The sequence below is a fragment of the Corythoichthys intestinalis genome, chromosome 7 (assembly GCF_030265065.1).
Source record: "Corythoichthys intestinalis isolate RoL2023-P3 chromosome 7, ASM3026506v1, whole genome shotgun sequence".
Lineage (NCBI taxonomy): Eukaryota > Metazoa > Chordata > Actinopteri > Syngnathiformes > Syngnathidae > Corythoichthys > Corythoichthys intestinalis.
In genome coordinates, this window is record NC_080401.1 from 60218951 (window position 1) to 60231957 (window position 13007).

The 13007-nt window shown below is 41.5% G+C and overlaps 1 protein-coding gene across 1 annotated transcript in view; it reads left to right on the forward strand.

The window, feature by feature from the left end:
- The window catches only part of apc2 (APC regulator of WNT signaling pathway 2), a 40130-nt gene that overhangs the window by 5194 nt on the left and 21929 nt on the right, over positions 1-13007 (forward strand). The window contains exons 2-9 of the mRNA XM_057841423.1: positions 2144-2316; positions 4695-4785; positions 7079-7349; positions 7778-7886; positions 7966-8079; positions 8147-8221; positions 10984-11064; positions 11132-11495. Coding sequence (XP_057697406.1) covers positions 2176-2316; positions 4695-4785; positions 7079-7349; positions 7778-7886; positions 7966-8079; positions 8147-8221; positions 10984-11064; positions 11132-11495 — 1246 coding nt within the window. The 5' untranslated portion in view covers positions 2144-2175. The remainder of the gene's footprint in view (positions 1-2143; positions 2317-4694; positions 4786-7078; positions 7350-7777; positions 7887-7965; positions 8080-8146; positions 8222-10983; positions 11065-11131; positions 11496-13007) is intronic.

The window sequence follows — 13007 nt, forward strand, 5'->3', positions numbered from 1 at the left end:
CAAGGCCTGAGACTGGGACGGAGATTTATCTTCCAACAGGACAATGAGCTAAAACATAAAGCCAAATCTACAATGGAATGGTTCAAAAATAAACGTATCCAGGTGTTAGAATGGCCAAGTCAAAGTCCAGACCTGAATCCAATGGAAAATCTGTGGAAAGAGCTGAAGACTGCTGTTCACAAACACTCTCCATCCAACCTCACTGAGCTCGAGCTGTTTTGCAAGGAAGAATGGGCAAGAATGTCAGTCTCTCCATGTGCAAAACTGATAGAAACACACCCCAAGCGACTTGCAGCTGTAATTGGAGCAAAAGGTGGCGCTACAAAGTATTAATGCAAGGGGGCCGAATAATATTGCACGCCCCACTTTTCAGTTTTTTATTTGTTAAAAAAGTTGAAATTATCCAATAAATTTTGTTCCACTTCACGATTGTGTCCCACTTGTTGTTGATTCTTGACAAAAAAATTAAAATTGTATATCTTTATGTTTGAAGCCTGAAATGTGGCGAAAGGTTGCAAGGTTCAAGGGGGCCGAATACTTTTGCAAGGCACTGTACCTGCCGACAATGTCTCTGCTTTGACGAGATGATCCCGCTGCCGTTTGCCTTTCGATTCCAAACGGGCATAATTTGACACTTTTTACAAATGATGCAGATGGCTGGAAGGACAGGGCCAGCAGAAGCGATGGGCAAACCTGAACGGGAACAAAGTTTTTTTCTGGGAGTTTCAGACGCTTCTGCAACTTCGCTAGTACTCGCAGGGGGGTCAGAATGGCTCGCGGCTGCAGATGGCTCTCCCCCAGCACGTGCGAATTTTTTCTCAGCCTTTAACAATTTCTGTTTCTCAGTAAAAACGCCGGTAGCATGTAGTGTGGAATCCAGCGTCGCCAGGAATATTTTCAAAATCCATATCCACGCAATGTTTGTATATTCCTGCAAGATCCTTGTTAGCACCGTGAAGACAAAGCCACTTTTTTAAGCAGGTTCTGTACGTGTTCCACCGTTGAAAAGTGAAGTCCAAGACGTCCTCATTCTTCACGTCAATTAAAAGGGTATTTACTGTTCCCACTAGGGGGCGGCAGGCGTAATGGGTAATATTTCACTAAGGTTATGTTCAGGCTGAAATACCTCACATGCATGCCAGATATGAAAACAGTGCACCTTCAATCAGGAAGTTATTAGTCATTTACTGAATTGGCGTGTTGTCAAAAAAAACGCGGAATTTGCTCCCCTGCCCAGGTCAGGCCCGTGAATGAAAAGTCACCATTTTGACAACCTAACTTCTCATGAGTGTCATGAACAGTCTGACCAGTTTTGAGGGGACAAAAATCAATTGACCTCAAACCTGAATCAGGGGAGCCTTAAGATATGTGTTCAGGTGCCTGATGAACAATTTTGTTTCGTTGAAGCAGAAGGGTCCAATAGGAAAGTCATAATGACCGTCGCCATTTTGTCTCCCCACTCATTCTGAACATTCAGACATGCAACATATCTGCCTGTATATCTGTCTGTTGTCGATTGCCACCCCCCGACCTGCGTGCCGTCCCACTTTGCCTGAGCTCCGAGTTGCGCAATAACGCGAGGGCCCGTACAGTCCTGCTTGCAGGGTTAGTTGATTTTGGAACACTTCCTGTTGAATATGTGGCATGTACAGGCCACTTCCTGTTGATTTTCATACAATTCCAGGTCACTTCCTGTTGATTTTAGCTCCTGTCCTGTTGATTTTGTGGCATTTCGAGGTCACTTTTTGTTGATTTTGGATCACTTCTGTTGATTTTGTGGTATTTATAGGTCACTTACCATTGATTTTGGATCACCTCCTGTTGATTTGGACACATTTCCAGGTCATTTCCTGTTGATTTTGGAACATTTCCTTTTGATTTTGTGCCATTTCCAGGTTACTGCCTGTTGATTTTGACCCATTTCCTCTTGACGTTGCGGCATTCCAGGTCACTTCCTGTTGATTTTGGAACATTTCCAGGTCGCTTCCTGTTGAATCTGGAATGTTTCCTGTTGATTCCGAAACATTTTTTGCTAGTTTTGCCATATTTCAAAAAATCAAATTCGGTCAAATGTTTCTCACTCATAAAATGGGAGCGATAGAACACAAGTTTTGATGTAGTGTTCACCCGGTGTCTTCCCCAGGGGGCGCCACCTCCCTCCGCTCTTGAGCGAGCATGGCCAACCCGCTGGCGTCCTATGACCAGCTGGCCCACCAGGTGGCGGCGCTGCGCCAGGAGAACTCCCACCTGAGGAGGGAGCTAGAGGACAATTCCAACCACCTGTGCAAGCTGGAGACCGAGACCGTCGGCATGAAGGTGGGTGGCCCGAGACTCCCGTTTTGATCCCGGTATTGCTTTTTGTTCAGGTTCCAAATCAGTCTTTTTTGTTCATGTTCTGTTCTCACCTGTATTTGGATTCTGGATCTTAATGTTTGACTCTTCTTTGACTCTTGTTCTAATGCTGAAGATGCATTAAGTTTTGTTCTACTATGTTTTTTTGTTGAGAATCCTGTCTTGATTCTGGTTTTGAGTTTTGTTCATGTTCTGAATCCATTTTTGTTGTGTTCTTGCTCTGTTCGCACCCATGTTTGTATTTTGACTCTGGTTCCGATGCCCAAGATGGATTGATTTTTGCTCTAATATGGATTTATCTTTGGTTGAGAATCCTGTTTGGAAAATGGTTTTGAGTTTTGTTCATGTTCTGAATCAGTTTTTGTGTTCTTGTTCTGTTCTCACCCCTGTTTGGACTCTTAGGTCGTGGTTTTGATTTTTGTTACAGTTCTGAATCCGTGTGTGTTGTGTGTGATACTCGAGCTGGACTAATTCTTGTTCTACCCTGATTTTTGTTTTGGTTGAGAATCCTGTTTTGATTCTGGTTTTAGGTTTTTGTTCAGGTTCTGAATCTTTTTTTATATCATGTTGACTTTCGTTCTGCTACTCAAGCCGGACTGATTCTTGTCCTACCCTGTTTCTTTTTTTCTGGTTGAGAATCCTGTTTTGATTCTGGTTTCGAGTTTTTGTTCAGGTTCTGAATCTTTTTCATATAATGTTGACTCGAGTTCTGATACTCAATCTGGACTCATTCTTGTTCTACCCCGTTTTTTGTTTTGGTTTAGAACCCTGTTTTTATTCTGCTTTTGAGTTTTTGTTCAGGTTTTGAATCTTTTTCATATAATGTTGACTCTAGTTCTTATACCCAAGCTGGACTGATTCTTGTTGTACTGTTTTTTTTGTTTTGTTTTGGTTGAGAATCCTGGGTTGATTCTGGTTTTGAGTTTTTGTCCAGGTTCTGAATCTTTTTCATATAATGTTGACTTTCGTTCTGATACTCAAGCCGGACTGATTCTTGTTCTACCCTGTTTCTTTTTTTCTGGTTGAGAATCCTGTTTTGATTCTGGTTTCGAGTTTTTTTTCAGGTTCTGAATCTTTTTCATATAATGTTGACTCTAGTTCTGACACTCAATCTGGACTCATTATTGTTCTACCCTGTTTTTTGTTTTAGTTTAGAACCCTGTTTTTATTCTGGTTTTGAGTTTTTGTTCAGGTTTTGAATCTTTTTCATACAATGTTGACTCTAGTTCTTATACCCAAGCTGGACTGATTCTTGTTCTACCCTGTTTTTTTGTTTTGGTTGAGAACGCTTTTTTGATTCTGGTTTTGAGTTTTTGTTCAGGTTCTGAATCTTTCAATAAATGTTGACTCTAGTTCTGATTCTCAAGTTGAACTGATTCTTGTTCTACCCTGTTCTTTTGGTTGAGAATCCTGTTTTGATTCTGGTTTTGAGTTTTTGTTCAGGTTCTGAATTTTTTTAATATATAATGTTGTTTCTACTTCTGATACTCAAGCTGAACTGATTCTTCTCTACCTTGTTCTTTGTTTTGGTTGAGAATCCCGTTTAGATTTGGTTTTGAGTTTTGATCAGGTTCTGAATCTGTTTTTTGTGTTCTTGTTCAGTTCTCACCCATTTTTAGTTTTTGACTGTGGTTCAGGTACTTGTTTATGATGTTGACTCTTGTTTTGCTGCTCAAGCTTGACTGATTCATTTTCTACTCCGGTTTTTGTTTTGGTTGAGAATCCCGTACCGATCCTGGTTTTGATTTTTGTTCAGGTTCTGAATCAGTTGTTTGTGTTCTTCCTGCGTTCCCCACGTTTGGATTTTGAGTCTGTTGGTTGTTTATAATGTTGACTCTTGTTTTGATGCTCAAGCTGAACCGATTTTTGTTCTCCTCTGGTTTTTGTTGAGAATCCCGTATTGATTCTGGTTTCGATGTTTCGTTTAGATTACTGGTGTTCTTGTTCAGATTTTGACTCTTGTTCTGGTTCTCCTTTTTTTTAAGGATTTTTTATTTTGACTCTTGTTCTGATTCTCCTCTCGAACCGAATCTTGTTCTATTCTTGTTTTGTTTTGGTTTAAAATCTTGTTTTGATTTTTGTTCAGGTTGTTGCTCAACCATGTTTTGATTTGGACTCTTGCTCAAATTGGACTGATTGTTGTTCTAAACCGGTTTTTGTTTTGATGAAGAATCTTGTTTTGATTCTGGTTTTGAATCTTTTTTGTGTGTGTTTTTGTTCTTTTTTCACCAGTTGTTTTGATTTTATTGTTCTGGTTCTTGTTAATGATGTCGACTCTCGTTCCGATTGTTGTCATCCTGAACCGATTTATCCGTTTTGTTGTTGCTGTGGTGACCGTGCAGGAAGTCCTGAAGCAGCTGCAGTGCAAGCTGGAGCAGGAGGCGGGGACTTTGGCTTCATCGGGACGCAGCGACGTGCTCCACCAACTCAAAGGTTTTTCAGCTTTTGCTCGCCGACCTCGTGTCTAATGACAGCCGATCGGATGTTTTCAATGCCGTTGACGGCGACAGACGTCCAATCAGTTTTTAATTTTGATGTCTGTCGCCGTCAATGGGAAGCCAATGCGTCATCAAATAGTTAAGATGACGCGCATACTTTTTCTGACTACAACATATACTCTACCAAATCTAGGCAATTAATCGATTTTTATCAATTGAATCATTTAGTTATGATTAAAAAAATCATATTAAAAAATGAATAATGATTAATAATAACTAATGGTAATATAATTATGTAAAAATAATTAATATTATTCAAATAAACTTTGTAAAATAACCCAAAATAGTCACTTGCCATAGTTGCCAATGAAGTGTTATGCTAATGCTAAAGCGTTTGTAACACTGTTATGATAATGCTAACGTGTTTCCAACACTGTCGTGCTAATACTACTGTGTATTGAACTCTGTTGTGCTAATGCTAACGTGTATCTAACACTATTGTGCTAATGCTAACGCGTTTCTTACACTAACATGCTAATGCCAACATGTTTTTAACACTGTCATGTTAATAATGTGTATCTAACACTGTCTTGCACTGTCGTGCTAATGCTGACGTCTGTTATAACAGTGCAATGCAATTGCTAACGTGGTTCTAACATTGTCATGGCGAATGCTAACGTGCTTCAAACACTGTTGCTCTAAAGCCAACGCATTCTAACACTGTTTTGATAATGTTAACGTTTTTCTAACGTTGTCATTGTAATGCTAAAGCATGGTAACATTATTTTAACACTGTCATGCTATTGTTAAAATCATGCTAACACTTGCATGGTGGATGCTAGCGTGCTTCAAACACTGTTGTGCTAATCTAAAGCATTTCCAACACAGTTTTGATAATACTAATGTGTTTCTAACATTGTCATGGTAATGCTAAAGCATGCTAATGTTAGCATGATTTTTAACACTGTCATAGTGTTCCTGACACTGTTGTGCTAATGCTGACGTCCATCTTAACAGTGTCATGCTACTGCTAACATGCTTCTAACATTGTCATGGTGAATGCTAGCGTGCTTCAAACACTGTTGCGCTAATACTAAAGCATTTCCAACACTGTTTTGATAATGCTAACGTGTATCTAACACTATTGTGGTAATGCTAACGCGTTTCTTACACTAACATGCTAATGCCAACATGTTTTTAACACTGTCATGTTAATAATGTGTTTCTAACACTGTCTTGCACTGTCGTGCTAATGCTGACGTCTGTCATAACAGTGTCATGCTATTGCTAAAGTGCTTCTAACATTGTCATGGCGAATGCTAACGTGCTTCAAACACTGTTGTGCTAAAGCCAACGCATTTCTAACACTGTTTTGATAATGCTAACGTGTTTCTAACATTGTCATTGTAATGCTAAAGCATGCTAACATTATTTTAACACTGTCATTGTGTTCCTGACGCTGTCGTGCCATTGCTAACTCTTTTGTAACACTGTCATGCTATTGTTAAAATCATGCTAACATTAGCATGGGGGATGCTAGCGTGCTTCAAACACTGTTGTGCTAATCTAAAGCATTTCCAACACCGGTTTTATAATGCTAACGTGTTTCTAACATTGTCATGGTAATGCTAAAGCATGCTAATATTAGCATGACTTTAACACTGTCATAGTGTTCCTGACACTGTTGTGCTAATGCCGACGTCCATCTTACCAGTGTCATGCTATTGCTAACATGCTTCTAACATTGTCATGGCAAATGCTAGCGTGCTTCAAACACTGTTGCGCTAATACTAAAGCATTTCCAAAACTGTTTTGATAATGCTAACATGTATCTAACATTGTCATGGTAACGTTGAAGCATGCTAACGTTAACATGATTTTAACACTTTCATAGTGTTCCTGACACCGTCGTGCTAATGCTGACGTATGTCTTAACAGTGTCATGTTATTGCTAACACGCTTCAAACACTGTTGCGCTAATCCTAATGCATTTCTAACACGGTTTTGATAATGCTAACGTGTTTCTAACATTGTCATGGTAATGCTAAAGCATGCTAACATTAACATGATTTTAACACTGACATAGTGTTCCTGACATTGTCGTGCTATTGCCAACTCGTTTGCTAACGTGTTTCAAATACTGTTACGCTAATGCTAACGCATTTCTAACACTGTTATGAAAATACATGTTTTTAACACTGTCGTTCTAATACCAATCTGTTTCTAACACTGTCGTGCTAATGTAAACAAGTTACTAATAAAGTTGTGCTAATGCTAACCTGTTTCAGAGCTGCACATGGACTTGACCAACTACTACGAGCTGAAGCATCAAGGTCACCAAGGTCACGGGTCGGCGGACAATCAGGGAGCCCCAGAAAGGGAGCACTGTCTGGCGCTACCCCCTCCCGCCTGCTCCTCCTCTTCGGCTCGCAGCGGCGACATTTCCGTCCTTTTGTCGCCGCATCACTTCCTGGACGGGGCCCCCCCCAAAACGGCTGTCATCAGCGGGGCGGACGGACGCCTCAGCGACCATCACATGGACGAACTCTACAAGGAAAGGTGAGCGAATGGCCAACGGACTTTTTTTTTCTTCTAATTTCAGGAAAACCAGGAAACGAGCCTTTTTCCGGTTTTTCGCTGTCGGCCTCTCGTTAGCTAGCGCGACAATTTTGTGGCTGCCCAGTAGACGTCCAATAATGGGGCCTCCCATCAGGAAGTGACTGAAAACAGGAAGTCCCCCAGAATTGACCCTAAATCAACAGGAAGTAATCAAGAAATGCCTCAAAATCATCAGGAAGTGACCGAAATAAACAGGAAGTCACCTGGAAATGACACCAAATCAATAGGATGTGACCCAGGAATGCCCAAAAATGAACAAAAAGTGACCTGAAATGGTACACGGTTCCAACGGGTGTCGCTGTTTCTCTCGTTGACGCGCCTCGTAGCGAAAAGGCTACTAATGCTATCGGTGCTCTCGTCCCCCTCAGGAACCAACTTTTAGGAGAAATTGACCGCGAAGAGCGAGAACGTTGTTGGTACTTCAGCCAGCTGGATGCGCTGTCACAGAAACTGGCGCACCTGCCTCGCATCGACACGGTGAATACCCACGCTAATGCGCCGTGCTAGCATATATACATGCACGAAGCGGGTTTGTGAAGCGCACTTGTTCCCACAGTTTTCTCTGCAAATGGACTTTATCCGCCAGCAGCTGGAGTTTGAAGTCCAGCAGGTGCGCTCCGTCATGGAGGAGCGCTTCGGGAGCGGGGAGGAGATGATCCGCCGCGCACAGGTAGCTGGCGCAAGACTTCGCGTGCTCGTCGACACGCATGGATCTGCATGTGCATATTGTGTTGCAGATGCGTGTTGCTCGTTTGGAGCAGCTGGAGAAGGAACTGCAGGAGAACCAAGGGAGTCAAGAGTGCCAGCTTCAGGTCTTACACGTGCACCCTCAGTAGATGAAAAGAAAACAGAGAACAAGCCTATTTCCATTTTTTTCATCGTTAGCGTTAGCCTTATATTAGCTTGTGGGACTATTTCATGGCTGCCTCCAGTCCCATCAAGTCTTTCAGTGCCATAGTATTAGTTATAACAATGTCATGCTAATGCTAACACACTTTTAACACTGTCATTCTAATGCTAACATGTTTCTAAAACATCATGCTAATTCTAACACGTTTCTAGCACTGTCATTCCAATGCTAATGCATTTCTATGGCTGTCATTCTAATGCTAACACGTTTCTGACACTGTCACTAATGAGTTTTTAAACCAACATGATCATGCTAACATGTTCCCAACACAGTAATGCTAACGCTAAAGCGTTTCTAACATGCCAAGTTAATACTAACACATTTCTAACATAGACATGCTAATGCTAACACGTTTTTAATACCCATAATGCTCATGCTAACACAGTTCTCAAATTGTCATGTTCATGCTAACAGGATTTTTTTTACACCGTCATGCTCATGCTAACATGTTTCCAACACTGTCATGCAAATGCTAAGGTGTTTCTAACACGTCGAGTTAATACTAACACGTTTTTAATAACATTATGCTATTGCTAATACAGTTCTCAAACTGTCATGCTCATGCTAACGGGTTTTTTACACCGTCATGCTCATGCAAACATGTTTCCAACGCCGTCATGCTAATGCTAACGTGTTTCTAACATGTCAAGTTAATGCTAACACACTTCTCACACAGACATGCTAATGCTGATGCGTTTCTAACATTACCATTCTAATGCTAACACGTTTTTAATAACATAATGCTATTGCTAACACAGTTCTCAAACTGTCATGCTCATGCTAACATTTTTTTTTTTTTTTTTACACAGTCATGCTCATGCTAACATGTTTCCAACACCATCATGCAAGTGTTAACGTGTTTCTAACACAATCATGCTAATGCTAACATGTTTTTAATACCATAATGCAAATGCTAACACGGTTCTCAAACTGCCATGCTCATGTTAACTTTTTTTTTTTTAATTGTCATGCTCATGTTAACGTGTTTTTTACATTTCATGCTCATGCTAACATGTTCCTAACAATGTCATGCTCATGCTGACATGTTTTTAACACTGTCATGCTCATGCTGACATGTTTCTAACACCGTCATGCTCATGCTGACGTGTTTCTAACACAGTCATGCCAATGCTAATGCGTTTCTAACACCAGAATGCTAATGCTAACATGATTCTCAGATTGTCATGGTCATTCGTACATGTTTCCAACATCATCATGCCATTGCTAACTTGTTTTTAACACATCAAGTTAATACTAACACATTTCTAACACGGACATTCTAATGCTAATGCGTTTCTAACACCACCATGCTAATGCTAACACGTTTTTAATACCCATAATGCTCATGCTAACACAGTTCTCAAATTGTCATGTTCATGCTAACAGGATTTTTTTACACCGTCATGCTCATGCTAACATGTTTCCAACACTGTCATGCAAATGCTAAGGTGTTTCTAACACGTCAAGTTAATACTAACACGTTTCTAACACAATCATGATAATGCTAAAACGTTTTTAATACCATAATGCAAATGCTAACACGGTTCTCAAACTGACATGCTCATGATAACGTGTTTTTTTACATGTCATGCTCATGTTAACGTGTTTTTTTCACATGTCATGCTATCATGTTTCTAACAACGTCATGCTCATGCTGATATGTTTCTAACACCGTCATGCTAATGCGTCTGCGTTTCCAACACCGTCATCCCAATGGTAATGCGTTTCTAACACCGACATGCAAATGCTAACATGGTTCTTAAACTGTCATGGTCATACGTACCTGTTTCTAACAACTCCATGCTCCTCCAAACACGTTTTTAATACCATATTGCTCATGCTAACACAGTTCTCAAATTGTCATGCTAATGCTAACGTTTTTTGTAAACCGTCATGCTCATGCTAACATGTTTCCAACACTGTCATGAGAATGCTAACCTGTTTACAACACATTAAGTTAATACTAACACGTTTCTAACAAAGTCATGCTAATGCTAACACGTTTTTAATACCATAATGCAAATGCTAGCATGGTTCTCAAACTGCCATGCTCATGTTAACGTGTTTTTTAAATTGTCATGCACATGTTAACGTAGTTTTTACATGTCATGCTCATGTTAACGTGTTTCTAACAACGCCATGCTCATGGTGACATGTTTCTAACACTGTCAGGTTAATGCGTCTGTTTTTCTAACACCTTCATGCCAATGCTAATGCATTTCTAACACCGTCACGCTAATGCTAACATGGCTCTTAAACTGTTATGCTCAGGCATACCTGTTTCAAACAACTCCATGCTCATGCTAACATGTTTCTAAAACGGTCATGCCAATGCTGACATATTTCTAACACAATAACGCAGGGGTGGGCAAACTATTCCACAAAGGGCCGCAGTGGGTGCGGGTTTCCGTTCCAACTCATCAAGAGGAAACCTTTTCACCAATCTGGTGACTTGCACGTGCAATCAGTTGATAGCAGTCAGGTGCTTCTTGTTTCAGCAGAGACCTCATTTGTTAAACTGTCTGTGCTGGATAAGTTGGAACAAAGACCAGGACCCACTACGGCCCTTGAGGACCACTTTGCTCAGCCCTGCCATAATGCTACTTTAGCACCCCTGTTGAGAACGTTTATTTGTGTACACTAATCCAAAACGTGCAAATTTAGCTGTTGGGCGCAGAGAGGCCTCCCGCGGGAGAAGCGGAGAGCAACGCGTCTGCGGACGGGACGGCGGACGGAGGAAACAAGGTAGCCCGTCAGCCAGCTACCGCGTTACATGTCGGATCTCGCCCTGAATGCCGACCGCTCCTCGCAGGTGGAGATGGTCTTCTGGTTGCTGTCCGTGTTGGCCAATAGAGACAAAGAGGAGATGTCCCGGACGCTGCTGGCCCTCTCCAGCTCTCAGGACAGCTGCGTGGCCATGAGGAAGTCCGGCTGCGTGCCCCTGCTGGTCCAGATCCTCCACGAAGAGGCCGGCGGGCCGGGGGAGGCGCGCTGCAGTCGCGAGGCCAAATCCCGAGCCGGCGCCGCCCTGCACAATATCGTCTACTCCCAGCAGGATGAGGGACAGGCCCGCCGAGAGATGAGAGTCCTGCACATGCTGGAACAGGTCCGCACTTACTGTGACAGCGGCTGGGACTGGATGGAGAGCCACGCCCAGACCAGGACCGCTGGAAGAGGTGGGGAGTAACGCTGTATATTATACATTTAGTTGAGTAACCTTTTGTAGAAAATAGACTTTTGGGTCTTCCTGTAGATTTTATGTAATTTCCTGTTGAGTTTGTGTCACTTCCTGTACATTTGGGATCATTTCCTGTTGATGTTAGGGCATTTCCCCAGCACTTTCTGTTCATTTCCAGGTTACTTCCTGTTATTTTCAGATCACTTTGGTTTAAACCCCACTTTGACACTCTAGCTGGAAACCATAATTTCAAACCCCAACACAGGTTTGAAACCCTCCTTTGAAATCCCAATCCCAGTTTGAAACCATAGCATGGAAATAAAACCCAAATTTAAAACCCCAACACAGGTTTGAAACCCTACCTTGAAATTCGAACACTGGTTTGAGAACCCAGCACAGGTTTGAAACCCAAGTTTGAGCACCTTACTCAGGTTTTAAAGGCCACTGTGGAACCCTTAGCCTAGTTTGAAACCCTCATCTGAAAACCTAACATGGGTTTGAAACCCTATTTTAAAACCCCAACACAGGTTTGAAGCCTTACTTTGAAATCCGAACCCTAGTTTGAAAACCCACCACAGGTTTGAAACCCTACTTTAAAGCCTCACTCGGGTTTCAAACCCTACTGTCGAACCCAAAACCCAGTTTGAAACCATAGCATGGGTTTGAAACTCTAATTTAAATCCCCAACACAAGTTTGGAACCCTACTTTGAAATCCGAAGCCTGGTTTGAAAACCCAGCACAGGTTTAAAACCCAAGTTTGAGTACTTAAATCAGGTTTTAAACCCCACTGTGGAACCCTTAGCCTAATTTGAAACCCTAATCTGAAAACCTAAAATTGTTTTGAAACCCTATTTTAAAATCCCAACACAGGTTTGAAACCCTACTTTGAAATCCGAACCCTAGTTTGAAAACCCAGCACAGGTTTGAAACCCTACTTAGAAACCAAACTCAGGTTTTAAACCCTACTGTTGAACCCAAAACCCAGTTTGAAACCATAGCATGGGTTTGAAACTGTAATTTAAAACCCCAACACAGGTTTGGAACCCTACTTTGAAATTGGAAGCCTGGTTTGAAAACCCAGCACAGGTTTGAAACCCAAGTTTGATTACCTAACTCAGGTTTTAAACCCCACTGTGGAACCCTTAGCCTAATTTGAAACCCTAATCTGAAAACCCAATATTGTTTTGAAACCCTATTTTAAAACCCCAACACAGGTTTGAAACCCTACTTTGAAATCCGAAGCCTGGTTTGAAAACCCAGCACAGGTTGGAAACCCAAGTTTGAGTACCTAACTCAGGTTTTAAAACCCACTGTGGAACCCTTAGCCTAGTTTGAAACCCTAATCTGATAACCTAAAATGGGTTTGAAACCCTATTTTAAAACCCCAACACAGGTTTGAAACCCTACTTTGAAATCCGAACCCTAGTTTGAAAACCCAGCACAGGTTTTAAACCCTACTTAGAAACCAAACTCAGGTTTTAAACCCTAGTATGGAACCCTTAGCCTAGT